Raw genomic sequence first — 14,616 nt, 5'->3', positions numbered from 1 at the left:
GAGACGCTTGCAAGCTATCTCTCCCCTTTATCGGCTCCATGGAGAAAGTCTGTGCTCCTATTGAACCTTGATCTCCTAAGGGCCTGTTCTTCCCTCACTGCATGAGGAGCTAAGGCTATCAATCAGAAGCCACCGGTCCCAGCCAGGCCTGCTGAGGCAAGAAAGCTAAAGCATATTCCCCTCCCAGGTCAAGCCTCTGGCTTTACAGCTAGCATTTCTTGGTTCCCAAGAAGGACAATTTTAGACCTGTGTGTGCCGGGTTCTCCATTTAGGCCTAGTATTATTGCTCAACCTCACAAAGTGCATGGTGGCTGCTGTCATCATTGCACACCAGGTCATCTATGTACATGTTCATGTAATTATCCAGATGATTGGCTCATCTGGGCTCAGTCTCGGGGAAGTGGCAGCCAAGCATTGAGATGCCAGGCTTGCCCACATGAGGTCCCTTGGTCTTAGGCTCAACCCAGTGAAGTGTTTGGTTTCTCCCTCTCTAAGAACAACCTTCTTGGGGATAGTTGGGATTCAGCCATGATGTCTGAAGGGGATTCCATACTTTCTGCCGTAAAGGACATCTGGTCAGACCAATGCCTCTCTGCTGCCCAGGCACAGAGGGTGCTTGGCTTATGACTGAAGCTGCCAAAGCTATTCCTTTGGACCTGCTACATATGAGACCATTTCAACTCTGGCTCAGACACCATTTTTAGGGTAATAAGGGTTACGTGGACAGACATTCTCTGGTCTCTCACCTTCTGTGTGTTGCCAGATGGCTGAGGCTTTCCATCAGACCACACCTTCTCTCCTCGGACCTCTCATTGGTCCTGGAGGGGCTTCTCTAAGCCCACTTTGAGCCAATTGAGTCAACATCTGAAGAGTTTCTGAACTAGGAAATGGATCTGCTATTAGCTAGTCGTCCAGCCTTTCTGCAGGCCTTTCTGCCCTCCACCCCATGAGTCAGCAGAGCAGGAGAGACTACATCTGCTGTGCCCAGTTCAGGTTCACAGCACTTACGCCCATTGCTCAAATGCATGGTATAAGTCCTCTCTCTTTGCCTGCTTTGGCAATCCTGTCTCCAAGAAGCACCCTAGTGGTAACTATATCATAGGCCTACGAGGTACGCTGTGTAACTTTGCCTAGAGGGATTATGGATCACTCCACTAGGTGTATCACCTTGTCCAGAATTCTGGCTAGAGGCGTTTCCCTCCAGAATATTTGTGCTGTGGTTGGTTGGTCCTCTCTGCACACCCTTCTCAGGATCTATAAATTGGACCTGGAACCCACTCCTGGGTCTTACAGGACTAATGGTGCTCTGCTCCTGGCTCATTTGTGCCCTTTCACAACCTCTGGTTGACAGACATCTCCCAGCATGTGGTGGCATTGGTATTAGCATTCGAATGGGATGAAATGGGAATGGGAGATGGGAATGGGAACTGCACCCTGTTACATATGTAACCCGGTTTTATGAGAAGGGAATGAGCCACACCCTAGCTGTCCACTCACACTTCCTTCAGTCAAGTAGAAACTGGAGTAATGTGACATAGATGCCCTTTTATAGTCTTGCTGTCATAGACTGCTTTGTCACATGACCTACCTGAGCCGATAAATCGGCATGATTTCACATAGATCTTCAGACACAACTTCTGCAAACGAGCATTCCCATAGTGTTAGCCATGACACAGGGTCTTGTTCCCTTGTCAGGGAACTGGGTTACATACGTAACCTGGTGTAGTTACATTAATAACCACAGGTCTATATTAATGTTTTGGTTCAAATATTGAACACAGTTGTGTTTCTTTGTGTTGTAAGGCCAAACCTGTTCCAGTATGACAATGCCCCTGTGCACAACGCAAGCTCCAAACCAAAGACATAGTTGGCTTAAACGTCCATAGAATCCTGGAAGTAACCAGCCCTGGAAGTGGCTTAATACTTGGGTGAGGGATCCCTCTGTTGGTTATGAGAGGGCATAGTAGGTTGGAACATGACATATTTCTTAGTTTTAGAAATAAGGCTTAAAATTAGCAGAATAATCTGGAAGATTAGACATTAAAAGAAGAAGACATTTTAAATCTTAAAAAATAGTCAAATATGTCTAGAAATAACCAAACTCCATAAAAGGTCAAGAGCACGGACAGCTGAGAGCACAAAATGAGCTCTCAGGGTAATGGCTTAAAATTAAAGTTAAAGTTATTTTGAATCATTTTAACATGTTCTCGAAGGTATACCTGGTCCCTGGGTTGTTGATCAAGACTCCAAAGCACTTATATAAGTCGCTCTGTATAAAGAAGTCTGCTTAACGCTGTAAACATAATGAAAAAATATATATTCCAGATATAAAAGTTCAGTAATCAATGCAAATGATCTGATGTAAAGTCAACAAGTAAATGTGTTTTATGTTGGTTAGACTTTTTATGTCTGAATTTACACCCACTCAGGAACACAAGTATTTTTCACATCATTTTCATAAATACAACATTTCTTGTGTAGACATTCTTCAAACTATTTATGAATAAATCAGCTCCTGATATCCACCTGATATAGGAGACAAGGAGCATTCCTTGTCTCCTGACAAGGAGCATTCTATATTATTATTATGATTATTATTATTATTATTATTATTATTATTATTATTATTAGTCATACCACATACTGCCTACACTATTTCATATGTATAAATATAATCTAGCTTAAAAAAATCATCCAGAACTTATGAAATCCTTCTGAGTTTCTTTCTGAATCCCAGTGATTTTTAAACAGGAACCATTACAGCTTGTGTAGCTGTGAATCTGTTCCCACCTTTATCCAATTATATGTGTGTATGGAATTTATTTAATAGAAACCATGTTATCAGAGCAAGAAATAGTCATATGGCTAGATATGGAAGCATTTTCTGAAATTAGGGTTTTTATATATATGTCTTATTTATAGTCAGGAAATTCATATAATACTATAAATATGTATGAGTAAAGCTACTAAACAGAGGTTTTTTAAAAATGAATAAACACTGCGTAGGGAAGGTCATTTAGTATTTTAGTACATAAATGTGTGTAAACTAAATATTGATATTGAATAAGGCCTACCGAATCTAATGTGACATGGTCAGATGAGCTCATGTGAATCAAATGATGTCAAGAAACAGAGAAAGGTTGTCTCGGTTTAAATTCCTTTTACACTGGAGGAGGCGGTGCACTGTCTGATCGTTGCCTGGCGACAGTAGTCATAGAAACTGGGAAACGTTGTCACATGAAAAAAATCTCTGTTTTCTTTTTCAATCATTTTAGAAGGAACAGATAAAAATAGAAAGGACTGAGAGATGAGCCGCTTGTGGGGAGACACAGATTTTATTATTGGAAATTATAAGAAAGATCAAGCATCGCTTAAAGCATGGTTTTATTAGCGTGTCGATGAAAATAATTTGTTTTCATTCACAAATTCAAAAAATTATTCATATCCATTTTAAGCACTGTATTCCTTTTTTATGAAAAGAGATGTGGGGTATGATAAGATCACAGTTTCGAGTAAACCTCAAGGTGGCAGCATAACCTCACTAATCAGCCTCAAGCAGCGGGTTTATTAGAGATTATTGATTCCTAATCCAACATTCTGCTGCCCTCTTGTGGAGGTAACACTGTGAGTATGAGTGCAACAGGGCATACAAATACCTGAAGATCTTTATCAGAAATAAAGTAAAGTAAAGCACTATTATGTGTCTATTCACATATACTCAGTATGTTTACATTCTTGTGCACTTTATATTCTTTATTATTTGACATGTTTACATCCAGTGACAATTTAATACCCTCTCATTATATGCAATCCCTATGTTCAACTGTGCAATAACTGATTTAAATCTATATAAATAGTATTTACATTCTTATTTCTACCAACTTATAATCGACTTATTTATCACTGTTGCCTTGGCTTCAGGTATTTTTTTATTATTAAATTTGTAAGAAGGATGTATAATTTGTACCACATTATATGAGAATTGCACTGCAAGGACTGCTCTAATTTCGCTGTGCTGTACTAGTATAGTGACGATAAAATTTCCACAGGAAAAAAATAGCGTAAAACAGTGTAAATAAGACTGAAACAGATTTGCAATACACCAAACTTTATTGTAAATATATCTGCCTAGCTTTAAGCTTTACATTTCCTATTGGTGGATAATTTCACTTCTTTCTAGAAAAATAATTAGAAAGAACAAATTGATCTATTTTACAATTTCAGGCTTAAAATAAGTAAAAATTTCTAGATTCCAATTTATTTACTATATCTTTAAAGATTTAGGTTTAATTTTTTTTTTTGGCAGATTATCTTGTTTCTTTCAATATAGAAATACTGAAAATCTCCCAAATATTTCTTTTTATTTCATGAAATGTGTAAAACTGTTTAGAATTAGGTTTAATAATTTCAGAAAGGCTAGGTCATCATGACTAGATTTAATATATTTTACCTTGCTAGGATGTCCTATTTTTAGGAACATAACATCCTTCAGTTTGATGTGACTTACAAAGGGAAAGTTTTGAAATACGTTATCTTAATACAAACCTGCCTGTCTGGTGACAACATAAAGAATACAGGAAAGTAATCACTCCTCAAACTTCCTTATTGTATCTGAATCAATCATTTGCTATCGGGATCAGTGCTGGGTATCTCAACATTGAATTCATAACTTATAACACTGAAACCTGGTGTATTATTAAAGTTGAGCACAAAAGAGATCATGGGTCTAATAGCTTAATTAGAAAAAATAAATCCTCATTATGATACAATTGGAAGTTGTTTAATAATTGTACTGTATGGATCAGTGAACAGTGAAAACCATCTATATATATCAAACCAGCAATTTGGTTGGCAGTGTGTCATAGGCTTGATGCTGTGATCACTTGTGTAAGGTTCAATGTCATTTTGCATTTGCCATTTTTTATTGAGTATTATTACATATTATTACTTATTTATCATAGTCATTAAGAAAGAGTGTTGTGTTAAGCATTAAAGTTGTAAAATAGACAAGGTGAAGACTCATTTAAATAAAAATCTCATAAGGTGACATCTGTCAGAATGATATACACTGTTGTTGCATGTTTGATAAATATATTTCTTATTTTATGACCAACACTGAAATCTTATTCTAATGCAACTAACCTGTATGTGAGAAAACTAGATTGTCTGTTGTTTGAATTGAAAAATGGTCTATTGTCTGCTAAGACAGGTATGTGATAATTACTTAAATTCCTTTATAGCACTTGGTAACTATGGGACTGTGAGTATCATGGAAAAAAACAAAGAATTTGGAAAGAATATAATAGTCATAAATTACTTTTTTATTAACTGTTGTCATGAGCGGTTCATTAATTTTCTCATGATCAAAAGTCATTATTATACAACTGCTAACAATGAAATGATTCTGATTAAGCCAAATAAAAATCTGCTGTTTCTAGGGTTAGGTTTAGGAGAGTACAAGATTTTCTTTACTTCTTCTTGGTTTCATCTGAATCCATGTTCCTCAAAGAGTGTGTAAAAGAATTTCCAGAAGACTAGAACACCGAAAGGCCATTATCAACAAAGCAACAAGTGATATGAGGCAGCACAGGGACATAAACAAAACCAGGACATCCCTGTACAACCAAGTACTGATTACTCTCTAGATTCTTCATGTCTGAGCAATAGGGTAGGGTGGCAAGATGGAAGCTCTTTCTCACAAGAACATCCAAGCTCAACAAAAGTCCAACCAAACCACATTTGGGTTTAAGATCAGCAGATGATATTTAAGAAAAAAGCTTACAATGTCAGCTTTTCTTTCTTGCTATTTGTATGTAGTTGTGTTAAAAGACATAGAACATAGCACACCAATTTTTACTACTGGAACACATGAATGACAAGTATTTATTTTTACTTAGACATGGCCTGATATACTGATTGTTTCAAAAATAACTAGCTCTGAATATCTACTCTTAGTTCTAAACTTTCAACTTTTCTTGGGAAGACAGCATTTGATCTTTAAAAAAAAGGATAAACCAATATGAAGACCAGAGAGCTATATTTAGTAGTAAAGCAAGCCATTAATTAAAAGCTGAATAAAAAGAGAAAATCAATAAGAGGTATGGCATTGGGTGTACATTGGGTGTAGCCAATACAACAATTTGGAATGTCCTACAAAAATGAGGTGAATGTTCTGACAGAACAGATGATAGAAATACAGATTACATGGCTGTTTGTAAACAGGCTTCCTAATGTTTACTTATAATTGAACTGAATAAACAGAGAAACAGAAACATACTGTCTGCCAATTTACAAAGAAATTTATCCAAATTAATCAGGAGGAACCTCATTATGCAGCATGGCAACAATCCAAAACATACTGCCAACACAACAAAGGACTGTATAAGGGTAAAAAGTGGACGGTTTAAGACTAAGTCAAGTCATTAAACCTGAACCCGGCTGGGTAGCATTTCACCTCCTAAAGAGGAGCCTGAGGGGAGAAACCTCTTGAAACTTAAAACTAAATGTCATAGACTTCATTCTTGTTCTGTTCCTTCAGGGAAATCTTGGAGGGATTCATGAATAGCTAGAAAAACCAGTTAAATTTATTGCAAAACCGGTCTGTAAGTGGGAGTGAATGCAAAGCAAACCTCCATACATCATGTGCTTCAACACATTGCACAAGATTAGGTATGTACACACTTTTGCAATCGCTGACATTTAAATCAAAGGTAATTAATCATATTACAAACCACAGCACAACAAACAACATGATTCAGATCATGAGTTACAGATCAGTATCATTTAGAGTGTTGTGATTTTCAAAGTATCTTATGTCTGCCTTATAAATATCATCCAACACCCAATGGTCATGTTGGAAAAATAGGTCAGCTCAGTCTCTTTTTTTTTTTAATGTTTCTCCACTTTATTTATATACACTGTAATTTCACACTGACAATTATTATTTATTTATTTTGATTTATTTTTTTTTCTTCAGGTTGTCCTACTACTTAAAATTCTGATGATGCAGAAATATAATTTACAGGGAAAAAATAATTTACAAAACTTGACACAATAACATCAGGTACAAAAATTATTTATAGCATGAAACATCAAGCAGCAATTTTCTTCTTATACTTTTGGCTTATTAAGAGGAATCTTAGTGTCTTGAAGCATTTTTTAAAAAAAAACAGAAAAAATCTTCATTTGTATTGTCCAGGGTAATTATGAGATCTTTAATTGTTAAAACATACAACAAGAAAAACAGAAGTCAAACAAATCAAATGTAGTGTGAGAAACAGGAATAAGATTTTCCGTCACCATGACTCCCCTGCCATTCAAATCGATAAATATGACGAAGCTACTAATGTCATGAAACAATAATCATACTACATAACACAACACAACAAACAACGTGATTCATATAAAGTTTTCTGGATTAGGATCATCTAGATTGTCATGATTTTCATATCCAAACAGTTTAAAGTCTGCCTTATAAATATCATAGAGTTTCCTCCTCCACTCTATGGTGATGTTGGAAAACCAGGTCTTTATCTCACTCTGCTCTGTTTTACTTCTTGTCCACGGTTTGAAGTCGACAATGTTATCGACTCTGAGTATTCGCAGCAGATGATCAACATCTTCCTCAATAGTTTCCATTTTCCCAATAAAGTCATAATCGATCGCACATGGATGGCACAAGTGAACTGTTTGTCGCCAGTGTTCATCAAACTTTGTGTAATTTCCTGCTGGGAGGCTCAGGATATACTGAATGAAGTTGTAGAAAGACGGAACAATGCCTTGAGCGTGCGCTTGCTCTACAGATGCTGGCGGATTAGAGACATTTACAAATTTCTTTAATATGTTTATCCCAATCCTTTCATAATATATCTGATTTGGGCTTTGAATTTTATCTTTGTAGGCTGAAATCAGTCTGACAAAAGGATCTCGAACAAATATGAACTTTTGGTATGTCTCAAATTTTTGTTTCATTACTGCCTTGGGGTATGCATTAAGTTGCTGTAGAGAAGATCCATGAACGTCCTTGATGGGGATGTCTAGACGGTTCCTGTAAGGTACACCGTACACCTTCAGACTCTCACTCAGAACAATCATAGTCCGTTTCCATGCGGTGCAAGCGACCTTTGGAACGTAGCAATAGATAATTCCATGCCTGTCGTCCACTAGCAGGTTGTGCAACTCCTCATGGGGAATGTCGTCAAATGTTGCCCATTTGCCACTGATGTCCAAGTTATTGTTGCATTGTTTATAAAGCAGCATCTTTCTTGAGTACTGTCGGTGCTTCAGCTTCAGTGGCAGTGGGCTCGTGTGGATCTTCCCCTCACATCTCCTGTCCTCGACAGTGTCCAGCCGTGGTTGGGTTCCAGTTTCCGGGTCAGTCTTTGAATAGATATTTGCTTCACTTCCATTTTCTAATTGACTGTATATAAAAATGATCAAGGAAATGACACTCAGTATTAAAACAAAGTACAAATTCTTAAACTTGCTCATGTTTTCTGGTACCTGAGAGAACTTCTTTCTGAAAGAGACTCAGCATTCTGAACAGCTCTGAACTGAAGTTTATTAGCAGAGGCGGAGTTGTTCAACTTGTCAGGTTTTTTTTTTTTTTGCTTTTTTTTTCTGGATTTTTTGTTTCTTTGCCGAATTTCTTTTCCTGTCCTCACCCATTTTCTAGGGTCACACCTACAAATTTATAACATTGCCAGGTTTAATGAGATTCACATCCTTATTACTGATAATAAACACAGCCACTGTTATTGTTAACTAAAATATATGTTAGGTACAGAAAGGTGCAGAAGTATAATAATATAGAAACTACACTATAAATTTTTAAACATATGTAAGAGTGTTGTACCAATTTTATTTTTTGGTTTGAGGTTAAAAATATTCTAATTTTCTTATTTCAAACATATAGAAGCTAACAGAAGAAGAGAATTTAAAGCATGAAATGTCTATGCCTAATGGTCTATATATGTTATAGAGAAATTATATTAATTTATTCTTGAATCAAGTTGTGTTCACTCGCTAAAAAATTATTTCTGCAGTGTAATAAATTTTGTCACTCAGGGTAAATTAGGAGCAATAAAGCAAGCTTCTGGCACCCCCTTGTGGCAAAAAACACCTGTAGAGCTCAGGTGCTGAAAATGCATGACTTCTGCCCCAAATCTTGAGTAAACAGTTGTTCAGTTTGGTACAAGAAAGTTACATAATGTATGCGGCCCATGATTTCCACCTTCTTTTTAATTCTGAAGCAATTGAAAATGTCATGATCAGGATTTTTTCCACCGTGATCTTTAATTTTTAAATCTGATTGGTCAGAAGGTGTTTCCCTTTCGGGGGAACTTGATGCTGCGCCATGGCTGATGCTATGGGAATGCTTCTTTGTTGTGTCTGAAGCTCTGTGTGAAATCACACTGATTTATCGGCTCGAGTAGGTCGTGACGAAGCAGAGCGCACCAGCAAGACCATAAAAGGACATCTACGGCACATTATTCCAGCTTCTTTGTCTTCAGGAAGCGCTCTGTGTGAAGCATGCACACGCGACTAGGGCTCTCTCGCATGCCTGTTTTCTCCAGCCAAAAGCCTGTGCCTCATGGCTCGGGTCCCACATCTGCTGAGGCAGGGTGCCAGCTTAAATCATGGGTCTCGCAGGTCGAGTTAGCAGAACAAGTGACATGTGATTCCCTTTCTCTTGTCCTCTCTCCCTTATTGGATTACCCCACATTGGCTTGGGAGCTCACTTTGCGACTTCTCCAAACCCAAACAAGGACTGTTGACGAATGCTGGCTAATCAGCCATTGTGGGTCTAGATGAACATGGGGCAATAGCTAGGGATGAAGAGATGCTTGCAAGCTATCTCTCCCCTTTATCGGCCCCATGGAGAAAGTCTGTGCTCCTATTGAACCTTGATCTCCTAAGTCTTCCCTCACTGCATTAGGAGCTAAGGCTATCAATCAGAAGCCACCAGTCCCAGCCAGGCCTGCTGAGGCAAGAAAGCTAAAGCATATTCCCCTCCCAGGTCGAGCCTCTGGCTTTACAGCTAGCATTTCTTGGTTCCCAAGAAGGACAATTTTAGACCTGTGTGTGCCGGGTTCTCCATTTAGGCCTAGTATTATTGCTCAACCTCACAAAGTGCATGGTGGCTGCTGTCATCATTGCACACCAGGTCATCTATGTACATGTTCATGTAATTATCCAGATGATTGGCTCATCTGGGCTCAGTCTCGGGGAAGTGGCAGCCAAGCATTGAGATGCCAGGCTTGCCCACATGAGGTCCCTTGGTCTTGTGAACTTCAACCCAGTGAAGTGTTTGGTTTCTCCCTCTCTAAGAACAACCTTCTTGGGGATAATTGGGATTCAGCCATGATGTCTCCTGTTCGTGGGGATTCCATCCTTTCTGCCGTAAAGGACATCTGGCCAGACCAATGCCTCTCTGCTGCCCAGGCACAGAGAATGCTTGGCTTATGACTGAAGCTGCCAAAGCTATTCCTTTGGACCTGCTACATATGAGACCATTTCAACTCTGGCTCAGACACAGTTTTTAGGGTAATAAGGGTTACGTGGACAGACATTCTCTGGTCTCTCACCTTCTGTGTGTTGCCAGTTGGCTGAGGCTTTCCAGCAGACCACGCCTTCTCTCCTCGGACCTCCCATTGGTCCTGGAGGGGCTTCTCTAAGCCCACTTTGAGACAATTGAGTCAACATCTGAAGAGTTTCTGAACCAGGAAATGGATCTGCTATTAGCTAGTCATCCAGCTTTTCTGCAGGCCTTTCTGCCCTCCACCCCATGAGTCAGCAGAGCAGGAGAGACTACATCTGCTGTGCCCAGTTCAGGTTCACAGCACTTACGCCCATTGCTCAAATGCATGGTATAAGTCCTCTCTCTTTGCCTGCTTTGGCAATCCTGTCCCCAAGAAGCACCCTAGTGGTAACTATATCATAGGCCTACGAGGTACGCTGTGTAACTTTGCCTAGAGGGATTATGGATCACTCCACTAGGTGTATCACCTTGTCCAGAATTCTGGCTAGAGGCGTTTCCCTCAAGAATATTTGTGCTGTGGTTGGTTGGCCCTCTCTGCACACCCTTCTCAAGATCTACAAATTGGACCTGGAACCCACTCCTGGGTCTTACAGGGCTAATGGTGCTCTGCTCCTGGCTCATTTGTGCCCTTTCACAACCTCTGGGACAGACATCTCCCAGCATGTGGTGGCATTGGTATTAGCATTCGAATGGGATGCTTGAAAGGGAACTCCTTCAATCCCTTGAAAGGGAATTACACCCGGTTACATATGTAACCCGGTTTTATGAGAAGGGAATGAGCCACACCCTAGCTGTCCACTCACACTTCCTTCAGTCAAGTAGAAACTGGAGTAATGTGACATAGATGCCCTTTTATAGTCTTGCTGTCATAGACTGCTTTGTCACATGACCTACCCGAGCCGATAAATCGGCATGATTCCACATAGATCTTCAGACACAACTTCTGCAAACGAGCATTCCCATAGTGTTAGCCATGACACAGGGTCTTGTTCCTTTGTCAGGGAATTGGGTTATATATGTAACCTGGTGTAGTTACACTAATAACCACAGGTCTATATTAATGTTCTGGTTCAAATATCGTTTCTTTAGTAACGTTCATAGGGACATGTATGACAGTATTAAGTGTTTAAGAAAGAGATTTTGCTGAACTAAAAATATGTAGAGCGTACACTATATTTACATTTGTGGACACCTGACCATTACATCTACTGTATATGTGGGTCTTCAATAAACTGTTGCCACAAAGTAAGAATACAGTTGTGTTTCTTTGTGTTGTGAGGCCAAACCTGTTCCAGTATGACAATGCCCCTGTGCACAACGCAAGCTCCAAACCAAAGACATAGTTGACTTAAACGTCCATAGAATCCTGGAAGTAACGAGCCCTGGAAGTGGCTTAATACTTGGGTGAGGGATCCCTCTGTTGGTTATGAGAGGGCATAGCAGGTTGGAACATGACATATTTCTTATTTTTAGAAATGAGGCTTAAAATTAGCAAAATAATCTGGCAAAAGAAGAAGACATTTTAAATCTTAAAAAATAGTCAAATATGTCTAGAAATAACCAAACTCCATAAAAGGTCGAGAGCACGGACAGCTGAGAGTACAAAATGAGCTCTCAGGGTAAAGGCTTAAAATTAAAGTTAAAGTTATTTTGAATCCTTTTAACATGTTCTCGAAGGTATACCTGGTCCCTGGGTTGTTGATCAAGACACCAAAGCACTTATATAAGTCGCTCTGTATAAAGAAGTCTGCTTAATGCTGTAAACATAATGAAAATATATATATTCCAGATATAAAAGTTCAGTAATCAATGCAAATGATCTGATGTAAAGTCAAACAAGTAAACGTTTTTTATGTTGGTTAGACTTTTTATGTCTGCATTTACACCCACTCAGGAACACAAGTATTTTTCACATCATTTTCATAAATACATTTCTTGTGTAGACATTCTACAAACTATTTATGAATAAATCAGCTCCTATCCACCTGATAAACAAGGAGCATTCTATATTATTATATTATTATTATAATATATTATTACTGCCTACACTATTTCATATGTATAAATATAAACCTAGCTTAAAAAAAATCATCCAGAACTTACGAAATCCTTCTGAGTTTCTTTCTGAATCCCAGCGATTTTTAAACAGGAACCATTACAGCTTGTGTAGCTGTGAATCTGTTCCCACCTTTATCCAATTATATGTGTGTATGGAATTTATTTAATAGAAACCGTGTTATCAGAGCAGGAAATAGTCATACGGCTAGATATGGAAGCATTTTCTGAAATTAGGGTTTTTATATATATGTCTTATTTATAGTCAGGAAATTCATATAATACTATAAATATGTATGAGTAAAGCTACTAAACAGAGGTTTTTTAGAAATGAATAAACACTGCGTAGGGAAGGTCATTTAGTATTTTAGTACATAAATGTATCAACTAACTAAATATTGATATTGAATAAGGCCTACCGAATCTAATGTGACATGGTCAGATGAGCTCATGTGAATCAAATGATGTCAAGAAACAGAGAAAGGTTGTATCGGTTTAAGTTCCTTTTACACTGGAGGAGGCGATGCACTGTCTGATCGTTGCCTGGCGACAGTAGTCATAGAAACTGGGAAACGTTGTCACATGAAAAAAAAATTGTTTCCTTCTTATTCAATCATTTTAGAAGGAACAGATAAAAATAGAAAGGTCTGTGCCGCTCGTGGAGAGACACAGATTTTATTATTGGAAATTTAAGCACTATATTCCTTTTTTATGAAAAGAGATGTGGGGTAGGGCGGCACGGTTAGTGGTTGGCATGTTCGCCTCACACCGCCAGCGTCCTGGGTTTGAGACTCACTCCCGCTCACTGTGTGTGTGGAGTTTGTATGTTCTCCCTGTGCTTGGTGGGTTTCTTCTGGGTGCTCCGGTTTCCTCCCACAGTCCAAAGACATGCTTCTAGGCTGATTGGAGTCTCTAAATTGCCCCTAGAATGTGTGTGTGTGCCCTGCGATGGGTTGGCACTCCATCCAGGGTGTATCCTGCCTTGATGCCCGATGAATCCTGAAATAGGCACAGGCTCCCCGTGACCCAAGTATAGATCGGATAAGCAGTACAGACAATGAAAAAAAAAGATGTGGGGTATGATAATATCACAGTTTTGAGTAAACCTCAAGGTGGCGACATAACCTCACTAATCAGCCTCAAGCAGGAGGTACCACCGTGAGTATGAGTGCAACAGGACATACAAACACCTGAAGATCTTTCACAGGTTTTTTTATCAGAAATTTTAACAAAAACGGGCTTTTATATCATGAGTAAAGCACTATTATGTGTCTATTCACATATACTCAGTATGTTTATATTCTTCTGCACTTCATATTCTATAGTATTTGACATGTTTACATCCAGTGACACTTTAATACCCTCTCATTATATGCAATCCCTATGTTCAACTGTTGTGCAATAACTGATTTAAATCTATATAAATAGTATTTATATTCTTATTTATACCGTATACATCATTATAATAATCGACTTATTTATCACTGTTGCCTTGGCTGCAGGTATTGTTTCATTATTCAATGTATAAGAAGGATGTATAGTTTGTACCACATTATATGAGAATTCCACTGCAAGGAATTTGATGTACTGTACTAGTATAGTGATGATAAAAGAATCGGATTTCCACAGGAAAAAAATAGCAAGTGTAAATAAGATTTAAAAAGATTTGCAATAAACCAAACTTAATTGTAAATATATCTTCCTAGCTTTAAGCTTTACATTTCCTATTGGTGGATAATTTCACTTCTTTCTAGAAAAATAATTAGAATGAGCAAATTGATCTATTTTACAATTTCAGGCTTAAAATAAGTAAAAATTTCTAGACTCCAGTTTATTTACTATATCTTTGAAGATTATTAAATAGAGATTAAAATAAACTATACAAACAATTAATAACCCTTTTTCTAACTTAAAAATGTTTAACTAGGTTTAATTTACCTAGATGCAAGGTCGGACCTTGGCGCACTATAATTTGGGGCACTCAAGACAATTTGCAGTGATATGACTACCCATAAAACCCA

General features: G+C 38.1%; 1 protein-coding gene across 1 annotated transcript; it reads right to left on the bottom strand.

Annotated features, from left to right (window-relative positions):
• Positions 1–7,164: 7,164 nt before the first annotated feature.
• On the bottom strand, positions 7,165–11,161 carry LOC131353835 (carbohydrate sulfotransferase 12-like). Its single transcript, XM_058390908.1, has 3 exons — positions 11,008–11,161; positions 10,587–10,715; positions 7,165–8,528 (listed from the first exon to the last, which is right to left on the bottom strand). Exons 1-3 carry the CDS (start codon positions 11,159–11,161, stop codon positions 7,399–7,401), a joined length of 1,413 nt encoding a protein of 470 aa, XP_058246891.1. The 3' UTR covers positions 7,165–7,398.
• Between the last annotated feature and the right edge of the window lie 3,455 nt (positions 11,162–14,616).

Source organism: Hemibagrus wyckioides, linkage group LG06 (assembly GCF_019097595.1).
Source record: "Hemibagrus wyckioides isolate EC202008001 linkage group LG06, SWU_Hwy_1.0, whole genome shotgun sequence".
In the NCBI taxonomy this organism is placed as follows: Eukaryota; Metazoa; Chordata; class Actinopteri; order Siluriformes; family Bagridae; genus Hemibagrus; species Hemibagrus wyckioides.
Note: the sequence above shows the minus strand (reverse complement) of the source record. Positions and strands in the feature narration are given on the sequence as shown.

Bases quoted from the DNA above. Each gene is read 5' to 3' on its own strand.
- LOC131353835 (XM_058390908.1), bottom strand. From the start codon at position 11,161: ATGAGCCAGGAGCAGAGCACCATTAGCCCTGTAAGACCCAGGAGTGGG. The intron at 10,716-11,007 runs GTGATACACCTA...TTCCTGGTTCAG, and splicing joins TAGCCAGAATTCTGGACAAG to AAACTCTTCAGATGTTGACT. The intron at 8,529-10,586 runs GTGAGAGACCAG...CAGAATGCTGAG, and splicing joins CAACTGGCAACACACAGAAG to TCTCTTTCAGAAAGAAGTTC.